The sequence below is a fragment of the Crinia signifera genome, chromosome 7 (assembly GCF_055691185.1).
Source record: "Crinia signifera chromosome 7, ASM5569118v1, whole genome shotgun sequence".
NCBI lineage: Eukaryota > Metazoa > Chordata > Amphibia > Anura > Myobatrachidae > Crinia > Crinia signifera.
In genome coordinates, this window is record NC_139223.1 from 162,323,999 (window position 1) to 162,343,864 (window position 19,866).

The 19,866-nt window shown below is 51.3% G+C and overlaps 1 protein-coding gene across 5 annotated transcripts in view; it reads right to left on the minus strand.

Annotated features, from left to right (window-relative positions):
• RAPH1 (Ras association (RalGDS/AF-6) and pleckstrin homology domains 1) overlaps positions 1-19,866 on the minus strand; it is a 92,949-nt gene that overhangs the window by 34,026 nt on the left and 39,057 nt on the right. For all 5 annotated transcript variants that reach the window (XM_083154207.1, XM_083154210.1, XM_083154209.1 and 2 more), the window contains exons 2-4: positions 2,782-2,901; positions 1,963-2,068; positions 624-1,138 (exon numbers count right to left, since the gene is read on the minus strand). In XM_083154207.1, coding sequence (XP_083010333.1) covers positions 624-1,138; positions 1,963-2,068; positions 2,782-2,901 — 741 coding nt within the window. The remainder of the gene's footprint in view (positions 1-623; positions 1,139-1,962; positions 2,069-2,781; positions 2,902-19,866) is intronic.

Genomic DNA, 19,866 nt, shown 5'->3' on the forward strand with positions numbered 1-19,866 from the left:
CGCACCTTGGCACAGATACTCTACACTATAACACACCATAATCACTTCTACCACAGGGAGATGCCAGCTGTGCGTCAACAAAAGACGAAAGACACCTGAAGTCTGCAACTCCTTCAAAGACAACTTTTGGAACAGCAGCATTGTCTACCAATCAGACACGGCGAACTACAAGTCCAAGAAGTGAAACCACCAGGTGAAATATGTGCACTGCTTCTACTGATTCAGATATATTAGCAAAGCAAAAAAAAGCACTGGGCAAACCCATGCTGCACTGCAGGTGGGGAAGATGTATAAGGTGCAGAGATTTAGACTTGGGTAGGTTATATTGTCGCTGGCTAATGTATTCTTACACTGCAATTTAGATTTTGGTTTGAACACACCCCACCCAAATCTAACACTCTCTGCACCTGTTACATCTGCCCCACCTGCAGCGCAGCTTGGTTTGCCCACTTGTGCGTTTTTGTTTTTTTGCGAATAAAGCTGAATCAGGCCCATAGTATTTGACAATTATTGTACATTTCCTGCACAACTCAACAAAAATGTAAAAACCCCACAAGAATACAGGACGAGCGAACTGTAAGGTAATATTATCGCGTAACCCTTTCCATTGGTACAGGCCTCACCTCGGATATGGGCTGGCCCTGCTGCAGCAGCTCCAGCTCCTGGGGTCTCGTCATCTTGTCGATATCCAGGGAGTCCATGCTGGAGGCGGCTGAGGTGATGCTGGAACGCGAGGAGTTGCTGACTGAGCGGAGGTCGCTGTCGCTGACCGTGCCCGCCGACGCCGTTCGCCTATGGTGGGTGGTGACCACGGGTTTAACATCCTCTACAATCGTCTGCCTGGCTGCCTCATCCATGCTGAGAGAGGCCTGCTCCAGCTGCGCAGTGATGTCATCCAGCGAGAAGTTGGCGTGCGTGGGTTTGGATAACCTGACGGATGATGAAGAGGGCAATCCTCTCAGGCTGCTCTGCTTGGCGCTAGTCCGTCCAGCGGGCGGCTTCTGGGAGGACCTGCGGTCGTGGGACTTCAGGGTGTTCTTGGAGGACTGTGACCCGAAGCTGCTTAGTTCCTGCTCTATGGAGCAGAGATCGGCCATGAGGGCGTCTAAGTCCACCGTTTCCCCTTGGTTTATAGCTTCTGCAACACACAAATATTAATTATATATCACCAGCTATTGTACATACTATATATACACAAACACAGTCTGGGGTCACCATGCTTGTGCACAGATGGTATACTCAAACTCAGACACTAAGGGCCAGATGCACTAAGCTTCAAAAGTGATAAAATGGAGAGTGATAAACAGACAGCCAATCAGCTCCTACCTGCCATGTCACAGATTGTGTTTGAAAAATGTCAGGCAGGAGCTGATTGGTTGGTCGTTTATCACTCCATTTTATCACTTTTGAAGCTTAGTGCATCTGGCCCTAAGTCACCTGTGCTTAAGCATGGATATACTGAAAACCTGGGCTGGCATTGTAACCGACAGGTTCTCAAACTCGGTCCTCAGGACCCCAGACAGTGCAGGTTTTCCAGGTCTCCTCACAGAATCACAAGTGAAATAATTAGCTCCATCTGTGGATCTTGTAAAAATGTGTCAATGAGTAATGAGTGCACCTGTGCTCCTGAGGACCGAGTTTGAGAAGGGGGGTCAGTCCCACCACAGGGCCGCGTGCCAGGGGGGCAGTCCCGCCACAGGACCACGTGCCAGGGGGCAGTCCCGCCACAGGGCCGCGTACCGGGGGGGGGCAGCCCCGCCACAGGACCACGTGCCAGGGGGGGGGGGGGGCAGTCCCACCACAGGGCCGTGTGCCGGGAGGGGCAGTACCACCACAGGGCAGTGTAGATATCGGGGAACGCTGTACAGTTGTGGGCACGCTGTGGCACCCACATTTCTGGACTTGTCCCTAATGTGTCTTCAATTATAATCATGTATGTAATGGACTTGGCACAACTCTTACCATTCAAGTTGTACATAGAAAAGCGATATGAGAAGTTGGCGAGGTTGGTCTCCTGGCGCAGCGGCGATCTCTTCACCGGCTCTTCCGGCTTCTCTGTGTCCAGACTCTAGCAGTGGAGAGATAGAGGAATCATTACACTGGGGGCGACACACGTGACATCGGGAGCCACTGTCGGACACATTTCTGCTCGTCCCACTACTGTACATTATTACTGTGGTGTGATACTTATACTAGTCTTCAAAACCCGCGCAGTTCCTCTTTCCTGCCTGGGGTGTCACTCTATACTGTGGTGCTTGTAGCACAGGTTGATCTGTATCTCTCTGCTGAAATACAAATGAGACTGTGCTAGAAGCACCACAGCACAGAATAACACCCCAGGCAGGAAAGGTGAACTGCTCAGATAGTAAAAGATGCAGGGTTCTAGAATGAACTCTATATACTGCAATAATGTGCCATATACAGAGGAAAGAGTTAAGCCCCGATGAAGGGTTGGAGGCCCCTGGAGACCACCTACTACAGTTTATGCCAAAATGTATTTTCCCTGGCACTGCCCTACACCCGCACACCACCTCACTGGCATCTGTAATAGAGCACATGACAGGAACACCACGTCACGCTCGCCCATTCTCTCTGACACTCTAAGATCTTCTTCTAGAACCTCCAGAACGTCTTTGCTGTGTCAGCAATTATTCTCTCTGCTTCCACAGACAGAAATCCAGAAAACATGACCTGTTGGAGGTACCTGAGGGTAGACAACCACTGCCCTACATAACACAAGTCTCATCTCTGTATTGATGATGAACCACATTCTGTCATTACCTGGGTCAGCTTGTCCAGCTCCCCTAGCCAGGCCCCAAACATCTTGTCCAGGTCCTGGTCTTCCTTATCGCTGTCCTCCTCCGCCCCATGGTCCAGGTCCTCATCTGATAACTGCTCCATCTGAAACAAGGCAAAGAAAGGGTTCAGCGGGCGGAACAGAACCAGCCACAGCTCTGTGGTCAGGACATAAATCACGTTCCTAGCCACCTATAAAGGGAAGCGCAGAGACCGCCAGTTACATCTCCTCCGAGTGGGAGCAGCAAAGATTCTCCAGCGTTTGCGGCAGCTGAGGCTTCTGCGGCGGAACGCTGCGCCCCAGAGATAACACACAGGCGCTGCGGTCTGCAAATCTATTTCTGGCAATTATGTGACATGAAGCAACAAGGGAAGGAAGTGTTCACTCACTGCCACGTGCACTTGGGGCTTATCACTAAACAGCGAAAATAAATATAGGTCCGACTTCAAATCTAGTACAGGGTTCTGCAATCCGCAAAAACCTATATGGCTACCCCCCAGCGGGTAACCACTTTGGCACTGTTGGTTTAACAAGAATATGGTTTATTATGTGGTGCGCACCTCAGATGGAAGGCCGGTAATATTAAGAGATGGCGGATAGGGAAATAAGTGCACAACGTACCAGAAAATAGAACAACAGATGCTACAGGATGAGGTGTCCCGGGAATAACAGGCTACATACACAGAACACTCCGCAGCTCAGTGGTAACATTGTGTGCGTCCCGGGCACACGTTCTATCAGTGCACTGACTGCGACACTATAACCCATGAGGGACAGGACGTGCAATGACCGGGAGTAATGTGCAACAAAGCACCGGCAGAGACATTGTAACACACACCCCCCCCCCCCCCCCCCACACCGCTGAGATTACCACAGTGTGACTGTAACAAGGACAACGTGTGACCGTCACTGTGTTCTACATGTGTCAGGTGCCACAATACAGACACTTAGCACACCGCAGCAACATCCACAAGGACAACATGTAGGGAGAAGCATAGACCAGACAAAGGGGGTTATTCATACCTGTTCGCTAATTAGCAGTGCCCTGCGATCACATAGCTGCCGCCTGCGCCAAGGCCGATACCCAACCCTGTGTGCGCGCCAATGGCGATACCCAACCCTGTGTGTGTGTGCCAAGGGCGATACCCAACCCTGTGTCTGTGTGCCAATGGCGATACCCAACCCTGTGTCTGTGTGCCAGTGGCGATACCCAACCCTGTGTCTGTGTGCCAGTGGCGATACCCAACCCTGTGTCTGTGTGCCAGTGGCGATACCCAACCCTGTGTCTGTGTGCCAAGGGCGATACCCAACCCTGTGTCTGTGTGCCAAGGGTGATACCCAACCCTGTGTATGTGTGCCAATGGCGAAACATCACAGGTCTGCGACTAACTGCAAATCCATTTGCGACTCACTCCCCATCGCATGTTTATTCCAGTCTGTGCATAACCCAGAACCTTCCATAACTGTGCAATAGAAACAGGCTGATCCGCACGGCCACCTTTTCACATGACATTTTTCCTGTGTCGACCTTTTGGGGTCAACCTGCCCAAATATGGGGCTAACAGAATATTCCTCTATAGGGGATTATACAGAGGTGAGCGGAAGGAACCATGTATGGCGTAAGCATCATCTTATATCTGCCACTAATCTGTCCAGGCTACGGAATATACAGCAGGGATAAATACAGTTATCCGTATTGTCTGTAGCCATGCGTATAGCCTGCAATGCTGTGCAGCCTGTCACAGCCCCACGATGCTTAGCAGAATATCCTCCAGTTATTCCCATGTATGGACATTCCCCCCGCGCTCATACGCCATTATTCCTGGTCACACCATAACTCAGAGAATGCACCAAACTGGTCAGATTGTGCACACGTCTATTGTCCCCCTGTACGATGTGATGTGATCCACAACTATGGAGTCGGCAAGTTACCGCTGGCTGACGGCAACCCTCACCTGCCACTGGTCAGAATTATGGTGAGGGCTAGAAAAAAACGCATTTCATTCTTTGGTCACTGTTGACCTGTTACCGTCTACCTCAGTGGTCAGGGAACTCGGTCCTCATATCCCCACACAGCGCATGTTTTGCTGGTAACCCAGCAGGTGCACAGGTGCACTAATTACTCTCAGACACATTTTATAAGGTCCGCAGGTGGAGTTAATTATTTCACTTGTGATTCTGTCAGGAGACCTGCAAAACATGCACTGCGTGGGGTAATGAGGACCGAGTTCCCTGACCACTAGACATAATCTGGGGGGTAATCCACAGCCAAGACACGTTACATCCGATTGTCCTGCACCCTGATGAAAGAACGCTCAGTCCATCTGAAATGTTGCTAATGAATCTTTACTACAGCTTTGAGCTTAGTACATACCAGCTTCTTCCTCAGGAACGTATACACAGAGGGGATTCCTGTCTATGGGACACATTTATACTTTGTGCATTTCAGAATGAATCCTAAACCTCTGTGTGACGATTTGTAGCCGACACAAACACACGGGTCTATAACCAGCAGCGCCCGATGCGCTGACATGGAACCGACATACAGTAGCTGGCAGTGCGGAGCGCCTACTGCAGATGTGGCCCTCGGATGCATTCCTAGTGCTTATGTCATTGTCGTGTTGTCAGACGTCTTACACCAAAGTGATATAATGTCATTATTGTGCTTCTGTTCCCCGCCCAACACCGTCGCGCCAATGTAAGTGCTGGCGTGAGATCCTGGCTCTGGTATATTTCTGGGAAGTGCGGACCCGTCCTGGATGATGCTCCGTCTGTGCATGGCTGGGGGATTAATGCACCCGTTACCTCCGTACTATGACAGCGATACGTCCGCCTCCCTCTGTTTATGCTGCACGGCTGGAAAACCGGGCGCTAGGCTGTAGGGGGGAAGCCAGCAGGCACTGGGGGAGATGTACCAAGTCTGGGAGAGAGATAAAATACCAACCAATCAGCTCCTGCCATTACTCAAACACACACACACACTGTATAGTCAGTGGGAGGAAGCGATTTAATCCCTCTGTATAATGAGAGGTTACTCCGGGCCCCCGCGGCTTCCTGCTCCCAGTCTTGTGGGAAATCAGGACCCTTCTCATCCCTGGGACAAGCGTGAGAAGAAAGGGGCTCTGGGAAGAATGTGCTTTGTAGAAATGACCTTATCTGCATAAGCAGTAACTGTACATACGGTTACATTGTGTACCAGTAACAGTGGCGGCAGCTCCATAAGACACTCAGTAGTCCTCTCATGTCACAGTACTAAGGGGGGAATTCAATAAGAAACTTAATAACTAAATATACCGTGCAAACACACTGATTTATATAGGTAACAATATCGTTCAGTGACCTCATCGGCCCCTGGGGATATCAGTAACAGCCCACAGAAGCGCGCATCGGTGGCGCTATAGTACATACACACTAGATGATAGATAGCGGGATGCGGTCATATGGTCTACAGCATCATGGTCGACAGTCATTAGGGCAACATGGGAAATGGTCGACATGGGTCTAGGTGGAAAGGTCATTAGTTCGCCAGTATCTAGGTCGACATGGGGTTTTTCACTGTTTTTTGAGCCGACATGTGCTGACAGGCGGTATTTCATGTCCTACCACCTACTAGGGCGTGGTGGGAGAATAAAATAGTGCCCGACGCATTGCGAGTGGATGCGGTGCACTTTAAACTGTGTCCAAGTCGACTGTGTTGACATTCATGCCAAAAAAACAGTGAAAAACCCCATGTCAACCTAAACACTGTCGAAGTAAGGACCTTTCGACCTATAATGTCGACCTAGACCCATGTCGACCATAATGCTGTAGACCAAATGATCCCAAACCCCTAAACAAAGCGAAGTAGCGACTATACCAGGTAAGTATAAGCTCATCCCCGCTACAGTAATAGGAGCAGCTGGTACTTGTAGTACTGGTTACACCGTATACAGGAGAACACAGCACGAGCGGATCACTGGACACAGAACCGGAATGTTCCATTACTCCGTCAGCTATTCGGAACACTCTTCCAGTACGTTCTGGAGCCTTTCCCCCAAGTGCGGGGCTGGCACGTCCTGTGATTCGGGGATTGGAGTATATACAGCCGCCATCACGCCGCATGACCTCGGCTGCCCACATATCTGCATAGTTGGAATAACATCGTTCTCCCAGCGCTGCAGCCAAACGCAGGGTTATGGACCTCAGAAGAATGCAGTCAGGGTCCAGGCGCACAGCGAGGAACGGAACGGAGGCTTCCCAGCTGTCCCAGTCATCACAAGTAACTATTGGTAGGCTTCATCCCTGATAGGACACTGGCACAGCACACCTACCCGCTACACCTATACCAGGCTACAGACACATGGTAGGGTGACAGGGGGCAGTACTGGGGCACTATATCTGAATGACCCCTCCTGGAAATCAGACTTTGTGCTTGAGCAGTGTCAGCTGTGAGAGAAGGGCGGAGCCTGTGGGAGAGGGATCACAGGAACCCTCTCCTGCGAATGGGTCAGAGTGTAGTACCCATTTATAACAGCGACTTTCCCCCAGAACAGTTCTGTGAATCTCCTGCGTTACGCTATTAGCGCTCAGCAGCGACACATAACATTATGCAGATACTGTCGTTCCTGAATCGTCACCTTGATAAATAGGCCCCATAAGAGAGTCTGCGAGTAGCTTAGGAAAGCAGGGAGCACAGGAAAGCAGGGAGCACGCTTCCTATAGAACACTGGGATCCCGCACATGAGGAAGCCTACATACTAGGAAGTGCCGATGTTGGGTTATGGGGCGCTTAGATATAGGAGGACCAGCTGAACCCCCCCGTTCCCAGGTCTCTATTCTTCCCTGAATCGAGCACGGCAGAGCTGGCAATCCAGGTGCTGCATGCAATGGACAATGTACTGAGGAGACGCCACGGAGCTCCCCAAACCTATCATGGCCCCTGGTAATGCACAGTTCCAACCTGGATGGAGGGGGTATAGAGGCTGGGACTCGGGAGTGACTATACGTACCAGCACTCCTCTGTATTTCCTCCATCTGGAGAGAAGCCAGGATGATCAGGGAGAACTTTATGACAGGATGTGTTTCCTATCAGCGTGCCGGGGATCAGTAACCCTGTGGTGCAATCCCTGGCCAGTATACAGTATGTGCTAAATATTTATATAGCGCACACATATTCCGCAGCGCTGTATAGAGAATATATCAACACTCACATCAGTCCCTGCCCCAGGAGCTTACAATCTATATTCCCTACCACATGTACACGCACACACAGACATTCTAGGGTTCATTTTTGTTGGAAGCCAATTAACCGACCTGTATATTTTTGGATTGTGGGATGAAACCAGAGCACCCGGAGGAAACCCACGTAAGCATGGGGAGTATATACAAACTCCGCACAGTAAGAGCCACTGTGACCTCAGCGCTGTGATGCTAAACACTACACCGTCCGTGCTGCCCATATATATAGATCTATACTGGCCGGTACTCCTGCTATACTGTACCGTAGGTAATGGACACACTGGTCAGTACGTGTGCTGCTTATGCTGCCAAACATTCAGAATAACCATAAGGTTGGCACCTAAGACTGGCACTTAATTTGCCATAGAAAACACTGCGTAGAGAAGGAAGGGAAGACGTAACAGGCATTACTCCCGAAGTACAGGCCCTGACCCCAGCATCTGCTTCCCATCACCCCAGAGGCTGCAGGAACTCATTAATCTGAGCCTTCTGCAGCCAGAAGATCCCAGTGTTATCTCAGGGACGGTCAGTGACTGGGAAGTATCCCAGGGACGTCGGATCTGGATGGACACACTGTACCGCTGCTCACATGGACATCGGCAGCAGGATCATCGCTACTAGGCCAATATTAATATGTGTAGCATGAGATAATGTGCGCTACTCTCCACTGAGCAATCCGCTGTAGTGACTGTTGTGCGGTCTGGTGCTAGTGTGTGTGATAACAGGCAGCACCGCAGCCTCACCGCACAGCGTTCACCGGCCTGATGTTCTGTGTAGAGTTTGTACAGTCTCATTGCTACATACTGGTAGGTTACTGGCTACAATGACTCCAAGTGTATATTTTCTGTAGCATGGCCACATGCATATAGACCAGGGTTGCTCAAACTATTTTGCTATGGGACCCCGTCAGACAATAAAAATTATTACAGGACCCCAGCAAGTTAATACTGAATGGCCGCCACATGTGTGGTCAGTGAAGTGAAGTGACCGCTTTTGTGACAGGGAGGCAGTGGGTAATGGGGGGGAATGGAAAAGGGTGACAGGGGGATGGAAGAGGGAAGCAGTGGGTGTTTATTTAATCACTTATACCCTATCCCCCCTCCACAGACACATTAGTCTGATGATCAGCAACATGGAGTCGTGACCCCATGCTGAGGTGGTCGGGACCCACAGTTTGAGAACCGCTGATATAGACTGTAAGCTCTACTGGTCAGAGACTGAGATTGTCCATGTTTGGTGACTGTTGGTTCCACGCTGCGGAATATGTGTGCGCTATATGAAACAACCATTAATAAAGGTCTCACGAGTACTGGAAGATTTCTGCAAAGCGCAACAAATGGACTGGTCTGTTAGTACAGACACGATCAGCGAAGGCTCACCGTGATATATCTATACGTTCTCACATGCCCTCAATGTATGGGACCTTACACCAGAACATGACAGCATCGGTTGTTATAATGCCCAGCGAAGATGACATTCTGTATAGTGATGATGTGCAGGACTCAGGAACGCATTGGTCTCTATGGCAATAACAAAATAAAAGCGCACTAATGTATCATGTTATATTGTGAACGCCAGAAGAAATGAATCCAAGACAATCGCACCGGTCGCCTTCCTCACAGAGATAACCGGTAAATATAGGTATACAGTACAGCTGCAGATTGGGGAACAAGCCTCTACAGCGGACCACCATCCCCTGCCCTAATATAACACCAGGGAGACACAGCAGGAAGCCCGGAGACATCTGTGTAAGGGATGAGACCCTGCGTGAGCTCATTCATTACTGGGGCACTTTCCTGTTTACACCAGTATAAACCAGTGCTGCTTGCTGGGTCTATGACTGGCCAGGATCGCCTCTGTAAGGACACTACGTAGGAATCTTCTGCGCTACAGGTGTCTACTGTATAATAATCCTTTATTTGTATGGCGCCACAAGGGATCTGCAGCGCCCAACTGCAGCTAAAGCAATGTCGTTTGCGCTGCTTTCAGACCAGGGTGTACGGGGCAGCGATGAGTGGTGAGGTGTAGTCCTGCATCATCGCCAGCGTCCGGCGCTCATCTGCTGTTATTATGGGATCACGGACCTCATCCAGCTGGCCGCCATTTTGCCCATGTTGACATCATAAGACGGACATCAGGAAGGGTTAAAAAGAAGAAAAATGTTAAGTTTCATCCCACAACCGCGGCAAGAGTCTGGCGCAGCTAAAAATAATAATCCGAAGCATATTCTCCGAGTGCCAGCGGACGTGTGATTAGAGGGAAAGCGCTGAGTAAGAGATACAGCAATGTGAGGCTTGTACATAAACCTGTAATTACATCAATCTGAGAGGCTGCAGCTATTCCTCCAGAGCTGTACGAATGGGAGAGGGGAGCGCATTCACCAGCCTGAATAAAATCACGTTGGATTGTTACAGTGTGTGCCGGTTCTTCAAACTTTCTGCAAGGATTGTGAGTGTGCATGTCTATCAGTCAGATATATTGGATGACCATCGATAGCTACAATAATCTATGGTTATCCAAGTAATATGTTACTACTATCGATGGCATGGTGCAAAATCGCCATAAATGCCAACCATCGATGGTGTCTGCACCAATGCCTATCCCTACTCAGCAACAGCCAAAAACCTTTACTACCCCTCATGCCCACACACCTCTATCACTGCCCTGCCTCCTGTTCTCCTGCCCCGTAACTTCCGCCAGTGGGGACCCGCTCACCCTGTGTCGCCCACATACCCCTATCATGCTTTACCACCCAGCCTCCTGCTCTCATGCACCCTAACTTCCACATAGTAGGAGGAGACACTGACTCAGGGGCACCGTCCTGTACTCCTGTGCTGCCACGCTGGACCCTCACCCACTGGCAGAAGCTGCACAGTGTCACCCACCCTACTCTTTAGTCCCCCTTATGCCTACACGGGATGCGGTCATTTGGTCGAATGCATTCTGGTCGAATGTCATTACATCGAATTCATTAGGTCGAATTGCTAAAAGGTCGACATGATTCTAGGTCGACATGGGAAAAGGTCGAAATGATTCTAGGTCGAAAGGTCATTAGTTCGACAGGTCATTAGGTCGACAAGGTCATTAGTTCGACATTCACAAAGTCGACATGGGGTTTTTCACTGTTTTTTGAGCCGACATGTGCTGACAGGCGGTATTTCATGCCCTACCATCCACTAGGGCGTGGTGGGAGAATAAAATAGTGTGCCGAGCGTAGCGAGGCACCGTGCCCGACGCATAGCGAGCGCAGCGAGCGATGCGAGGGGATGCAGTGCACTTTAAACTGTGTCCATGTCGACTGTGTTGACATTCAGGTAAAAAAACAGTGAAAAACCCCATGTTGACTTTGTGAATGTCGACCTAGACAATGTCGAACTAATGACCTTGTCGACCTAATGACCTGTCGAACTAATGACCTTTCGACCTAGAATCATTTCGACCTTTTCCCATGTCGACCTAGAATCATGTCGACCTTTTAGCAATTCGACCTAATGGATTCGATGTAATGACATTCGACCAAACGATCCCAACCCGCCCACACACCCCTATCACTACCCAGCCTCCTGTTTTCATGTGTCGTGACCTCCACCAAGTGGGGAGCCGCTGACCCAAAAAACACCCTACTATACTATTGCACACACACCTCAACAACATGCCCCCCCCCACACCCACAAATGTCACTGTACCCTCCACACTATCAATGTACATCTTACTCTGTAACCGCTTTTTAATTAAACAAAACAATACACGGTACTTGTTTCCTAGCACGGCCACAACGATCATGATCGTGGGCATCGTGAGGAAAAATCGGGGGCATCGCGAGCACTAAAAAAAATCGGGTGCGATGGTCGCGACGCGATGCCTGCGATTTCCCCATAGGGAACAATGTTAAATGCCTCAATTTAGCCGCGATGCCCCCGATTTCCCATAGGAAACAATGTTAAATGGGTCAATTTACCCAAATCATCATAGGGAACAATGTTAAATGGGCCATAAACCCCCCAAAACACCCCATAACAGTGAAATGTCCCCCCAAAAGTATTTTACGCCACCCCACGATCAACGCGAACCCGAAGCGTGGCGAGCGCAGCGAGCCCACGAGGGGCGGCGGTACGCGTCCTCCGACCTTTTCATACCCCCACTATCCACGTCGGTGTGGAGTTGAGAATAGAATAGTGTGGCGAGCGCAGCGAGCCACCGAGCCCGAAGCGTGGCGAGCGCAGCGAGCCCCGCGAGGGGACGCGGATACCTGTGAAGCCCGCGAAGGGACGCATTTACCTGTGAAGGTATCCGCGTGCGCTCGCCACGCTTCGGGCTCGGTGGCTCGCCACGCTTCGGGCTCGGTGGCTCGCTACGCTATTCTATTCTCAACTCCACGCCGACGTGGATAGTGGGGGTATGAAAAGGTCGGAGGACGCGTACCGCTGCACTCGCCACGCTTCGGGTTCGCGTTGATCGTGGGGTGGCGTAAAGTACTTTTGGGGGGACATTTCACTGTTCTGGTGTGTTTTTGGGGCTTTCTGGCCCATTTACCATTGTTCCCTATGATGATTTGGTGAAATTGAGGTATTTAACATTGTTCTCTATGAGAAATCGGGCGCATCGCGGGTACATTGAGCCATTTAACATTGTTTCCTATGTGGAAATCGTGGGCATCGCGTCTGGACCATTTAAGGCTTTTTTAGCCGCATACGACGCGATTTTTACTATTTTCAATGCATTTCAATGGGAAAATCGGGGGCATCGCGTCGGTCGCGTCGTATACAACTAAAAATGACACACGATGCCCGTGATTGTGGCCGTGCTAGGAAACAAGTACCCAATACACACCTCCTTCCAAATGCTCTCTATTTATCACATTTCACCTATTACTCAAGTTGCAATACAGGCCATCTGTCATACAATTCTAACCATATGTCTCACAATACAAACGTTCACAAATTAAGGGGGCCCAGACCCTTACGCCGGTGTAAAGAACGCCCGTAGGGCGGGATGAATCACCTAGTTAAGATATATATTATTAGCGCTAACTTATAGGGTCACACAGAAGCGTGCAGCACAGGGCAATAGGGAAATGGAGCTAACGTATTACAGGACACCCATCTCGATAGAGAAGGCAGAAAACAGAAGATCTGTAGAAGGGAGGGCTCCGCTCCTGCGAGACAATATAAATAAGAAGGGGACAATCTTAGTAGTGCTAAGGAAATAAGGATTATCCTCACCAGCATGGGTCTTTAAACTGTGGCCCTCCAGATGTTGTGAAACTACAAATCCCAGCATGCCTTGCCACAGTTTTAACACTCCCTTATAGCAAAACTGTGGCAAGGCATGCTGGGATTTGTAGTTTCACAACATCTGGAGGGCCACAGTTTGAAGACCCATGCTCCCCAGTAATCAACCGAAAGGTGTCCATAGTAGAGAGTGACGCGTTTCATCCTGCTGGACTTCCTCAGTGTTTCCAGTACAGAGTTGTGACAGATTTCATCCTGCTGGATTTCCTCAGGGTCTACAGTACAGAGTTGTGACGCGTTTCATCCTGCTGGACTTTCTCAGGGTCTATGGTACAGAGTTGTGACGCGTTTCATCCTGCTGGACTTTCTCAGGGTCTATGGTACAGAGTTGTGACGCGTTTCATCCTGCTGGACTTCCTCAGTGTTTTCAGTACAGAGCGCTGATGCATTTCATCCTGATGGACTTCCTCAGTGTCTCCAGTACAGAGTTGTGACGCGTTTCATCCTGCTGGACTTCCTCAGTGTTTTCAGTACAGAGAGATGATGCATTTCATCCTGCTGGACTTCCTCAGTGTCTCCAGTACAGAGTTGTGATGAGTTTCATCCTGCTGGACTTCCTCAGTGTTTTCAGTACAGAGAGCTGATGCGTTTCATCCTGCTGGACTTCCTCAGTGTCTTCAGTACAGAGAGCTGATGCTTTCATCCTGCTGGACTTACTCAGGGGCTATAGGTAAATGGAGGCATTGGAGTTCAATCATCATGGTTCCATCGGCCACAGAAGTGATGGGACTTCCTGAGATCAGAGCCTCCGGCACAATGCAGGACAGCAGACCACCATCTGTCACGTCATCACACCGCGCCTCTGAATAGGCTGCTTCCAAGTGGTCCATAAAATAGTGACAATATAATGGCGCTATCTGATCAGCCAATAAATAAAGCCCATTCAGTAGCGACACAATCGCAGAGTAAAGCATGAGCCGCAGTGATTGGATGCTGACCAGAAACGGCTCCTCACACATCCCGGTGTGGCCATGATAATTTGCTGTTTCTTCCTGTGCTGTACGTGTATAGAATTGATAACGGGATCCCGGTAATTTAGTGCATCCAATAAAAGGACGAGGAGCGGATGGGGCCATAATGCAATAGCGATACCGTAGCATCTTAGTGACTGCAGCAGAGCTGGTTGGCTTGTCCTTATAGGGCTGTGCAATGTGCTGCAGAATGTTCAGAAATAGTCGTTCTATAAACACAGAGCAATGGTGCTCGTTAAACATCCCTGTATACATTAGGCTCCATCCCTCACCAATCCCCGTCAGAGACAGGACCCCATTCTATGGCCCCCAGGATGACACGCACGGAGGAAGGGGGGTGTAAGAATGCAGCCACATCTCACATGCGCTCCCGGTGCCAGACACATAACCCTGTCCCTGCACTGAGCCCTCTGGGAACAGATTTCCCCCAGTCCCCTGCTCAGACCACAGAGAAATGCCTGACCTGGGGCGTACTACCTGCCGGCTCTCAGGTATGTGGTCGGTGACTCTTCCACTGCGGCAGGGAAAGGAGTCCGCTAAGACTTCACTATAAACCAAGGCATTTACTATGTATCAGCACAGGCCGCGAATAAATGTGTTACCCGCTGCCCTGCTGGAAACATGTATGATCCAGATGAACGGTCGACATATGAACAAGGTAAACGTGGCAATGGTCGACACATGAAAGGCCTACGTGGTATTGGTCGACATGCAAAAAGTCGATGTTGCAATGGTCGACACAAGCAAAGAGATGACGTGGCAATGGTCCTTGCATGCAAAAGGGCGATGTGGCAATGGGCGACGCAAGCAAAAGCCCGTCATGACAGCAATGGTCTCCACAAGCAAAAACGCCAATTACAGGAAGGTGTGAATGAGAGGCCCGTTGGGGGCACTGTGCGCCAAGCTAAATACCAGGTGTAATAGAAGAGGAGCAATAAATGCTGGAGGATTATCAGAGCGTCTAGCACAATTGCACAATGATTTGCACACCCAGCGTCCTCTCTGTACACAACCGTGAGCTAATCCTGCTGGCATCCTAAGCAGCCCAGCCCTGGCATCTAGCGGGGGAGGGAATTAGCACACTGGGCACGCAGTCTTACCCATTCACCAGAGTACCAGGGGGTGGTAGGGGAACTTTCCTTTTCTCACAAGTAAAAGGCTTTACACAGTGTGCAGGAGACAAGCGAGGCTCTGTGCTGGGCCGGCGGTCCTCGCGGTATACGCTGACGTTAGGAGACAGCAGACATGAATGCTGGAACTGCTACCAGTGAGGCCCAGCACAGAACGGGCAGCTGAGCCAAATGGTTCTGATCCGCCAGCACATTCTATGTTTCTAGGTAACAGCCCATTTACAGACGTAGCAACCGATAATTAAAACTAAATACGATGTGAGCCAGACAGTGATGTGACGGAGGTGTGAATTGGCGCAGGGGCGGCAGGTACATACATTCCGTAATACCGGGATGAGGAGCGCACAGGTAACACGCATAGGATGATGGACAGCGCAGGTGTGAATTGGCGCAGGGGCGGCAGGTACATACATTCCGTAATACCGGGATGAGGAGCGCACAGGTAACACGCATAGGATGATGGACAGCGCAGGTGTGAATTGGCGCAGGGGCGGCAGGTACATACATTCCGTAATACCGGGATGAGGAGCGCACAGGTAACACGCATAGGATGATGGACAGCGCAGGTGTGAATTGGCGCAGGGGCGGCAGGTACATACATTCCGTAATACCGGGATGAGGAGCGCACAGGTAACACGCATAGGATGATGGACAGGGCAGGTGTGAATTGGCGCAGGGGCGGCAGGTACATACATTCCGTAATACCGGGATGAGGAGCGCACAGGTAACACGCATAGGATGATGGACAGCGCAGGTGTGAATTGGCGCAGGGGCGGCAGGTACATACATTCCGTAATACCGGGATGAGGAGCGCACAGGTAACACGCATAGGATGATGGACAGCGCAGGTGTGAATTGGCGCAGGGGCGGCAGGTACATACATTCCGTAATACCGGGATGAGGAGCGCACAGGTAACACGCATAGGATGATGGACAGCGCAGGTGTGAATTGGCGCAGGGGCGGCAGGTACATACATTCCGTAATACCGGGATGAGGAGCGCACAGGTAACACGCATAGGATGATGGACAGCGCAGGTGTGAATTGGCGCAGGGGCGGCAGGTACATACATTCCGTAATACCGGGATGAGGAGCGCACAGGTAACACGCATAGGATGATGGACAGGGCAGGTGTGAATTGGCGCAGGGGCGGCAGGTACATACATTCCGTAATACCGGGATGAGGAGCGCACAGGTAACACGCATAGGATGATGGACAGCGCAGGTGTGAATTGGCGCAGGGGCGGCAGGTACATACATTCCGTAATACCGGGATGAGGAGCGCACAGGTAACACGCATAGGATGATGGACAGCGCAGGTGTGAATTGGCGCAGGGGCGGCAGGTACATACATTCCGTAATACCGGGATGAGGAGCGCACAGGTAACACGCATAGGATGATGGACAGCGCAGGTGTGAATTGGCGCAGGGGCGGCAGGTACATACATTCCGTAATACCGGGATGAGGAGCGCACAGGTAACACGCATAGGATGATGGACAGCGCAGGTGTGAATTGGCGCAGGGGCGGCAGGTGCATACACTCCGTAATACCGGGATGAGGAGCGCACAGGTAACACGCATAAGATGATGGACAGGGCAGGTGTGAATTGGCGCAGGGGCGGCAGGTACAAACATTCCTTAATACCTGGATGAGGAGCGCACAGGTAACACGCATAGGATGATGGACAGGGCAGGTGTGAATTGGCGCAGGGGCGGCAGGTGCATACATTCCGTAATACCGGGATGAGGAGCGCACAGGTAACACGCATAGGATGATGGACAGGGCAGGTGTGAATTGGCGCAGGGGCGGCAGGTACATACATTCCGTAATACCGGGATGAGGAGCGCACAGGTAACACGCATAGGATGATGGACAGGGCAGGTGTGAATTGGCGCAGGGGCGGCAGGTACATACATTCCGTAATACCGGGATGAGGAGCGCACAGGTAACACGCATAGGATGATGGACAGGGCAGGTGTGAATTGGCGCAGGGGCGGCAGGTACACACATTCCGTAATACCTGGATGAGGAGCGCACAGGTAACACGCATAGGATGATGGACAGGGCAGGTGTGAATTGGCGCAGGGGCGGCAGGTACATACATTCCGTAATACCGGGATGAGGAGCGCACAGATAACACGCATAGGATGATGGACAGGGCAGGTGTGAATTGGCGCAGGGGCGGCAGGTACATACATTCCGTAATACCGGGATGAGGAGCGCACAGGTAACACGCATAGGATGATGGACAGCGCAGGTGTGAATTGGCGCAGGGGCGGCAGGTACATACATTCCGTAATACCGGGATGAGGAGCGCACAGGTAACACGCATAGGATGATGGACAGCGCAGGTGTGAATTGGCGCAGGGGCGGCAGGTACATACATTCCGTAATACCGGGATGAGGAGCGCACAGGTAACACGCATAGGATGATGGACAGGGCAGGTGTGAATTGGTGCAGGGGCGGCAGGTACATACATTCCGTAATACCGGGATGAGGAGCGCACAGGTAACACGCATAGGATGATGGACAGGGCAGGTGTGAATTGGCGCAGGGGCGGCAGGTACATACATTCCGTAATACCGGGATGAGGAGCGCACAGATAACACGCATAGGATGATGGACAGCGCAGGTGTGAATTGGTGCAGGGGCGGCAGGTACATACATTCCGTAATACCGGGATGAGGAGCGCACAGATAACACGCATAGGATGATGGACGGGGTAGCTGTGAATTGGCGCAGGGGCGGCAGGTACATACATTCCGTAATACCGGGATGAGGAGCGCACAGGTAACACGCATAGGATGATGGACAGGGCAGGTGTGAATTGGCGCAGGGGCGGCAGGTACACACATTCCGTAATACCGGGATGAGGAGCGCACAGGTAACACGCATAGGATGATGGACAGGGCAGGTGTGAATTGGCGCAGGGGCGGCAGGTACATACATTCCGTAATACCGGGATGAGGAGCGCACAGGTAACACGCATAGGATGATGGACAGGGCAGGTGTGAATTGGTGCAGGGGCGGCAGGTACATACATTCCGTAATACCGGGATGAGGAGCGCACAGGTAACACGCATAGGATGATGGACGGGGTAGCTGTGAATTGGCGCAGGGGCGGCAGGTACATACATTCCGTAATACCGGGATGAGGAGCGCACAGGTAACACGCATAGGATGATGGACAGGGCAGGTGTGAATTGGCGCAGGGGCGGCAGGTACATACATTCCGTAATACCGGGATGAGGAGCGCACAGGTAACACGCATAGGATGATGGACAGGGTAGCTGTGAATTGGCGCAGGGGCGGCAGGTACATACATTCCGTAATACCGGGATGAGGAGCGCACAGGTAACACGCATAGGATGATGGACAGGGCAGGTGTGAATTGGCGCAGGGGCGGCAGGTACATACATTCCGTAATACCGGGATGAGGAGCGCACAGGTAACATGCATAGGATGATGGACAGGGCAGGTGTGAATTGGCGCAGGGGCGGCAGGTACATACATTCCGTAATCCCGGGATGAGGAGCGTACAGATAACACGCATAGGATGATGGACAGGGTAGCGGTGAGGAATCTGCACCAGGTCTCAGGTATCACTGACACGGGGATGGGATGAGTAAAACAAGCCCTCCAGCAATGCAAATGTGACTGAGCCACAGACAGAGGCAGAAGTTACACCGCCCTGGGGTACGGTTAGTGAGAGGCGGCAGCTACACCGGCAGAGCCACATTCTCTGCGTGTCCGTGCATGCCGGGGCGGAGGTACGGCTGCTGCACTCAGAATAGGGTTCTCGTGGGACTGAACCGAAACAGACACATATAGAATGTACACATCTTGTATTATTTCACCTGGTTATTTAAATGCTCCAAATGAGAACCACGGCAATGACACCGATGTAACAAGCGGCGCTGCCCTGCTAGCAGGGCGCGGATCTGCGCACAGACAACGTCACCACCCAGCACACACCGATTATTAATCCCATGTCCTGAACAGCACAGCCAATCCCAGGATCGATGGGAACCCAGGATCGGGATCGGCTGACAATTGGCGGGATAAGAATCCTGGGATTGGAGCTTCCAAGCCCGGGATTAGGGCATGTGCATGTATACCGTCAGGCACCACTGGGCATCTGTACACGGTTCAGACGCTGGCCGAATGCCCCTGACCCCAGATGTGCACAGTATGATGTGAGGTCAGAGGTCACACTGCACAGCCTGCCGCACGCATCCTGCCAGCTGTACCACTGAAGGAGGGAGTCCTGCTGCTGCCTGCCACAGTGCCACCACCACCCAGCCCCACATCCACTGTGCCATCCCTAGTCCTGAACAATAATCCACTGGATTTCACAAACCCGTGCAAGAAAACTGCGGACAGGCGTTAGGAAGAAGGGTGTCACCCTATAATCACCAGGTCCGGCCAGTACACACACCCACACCTATCAAGGGGGCA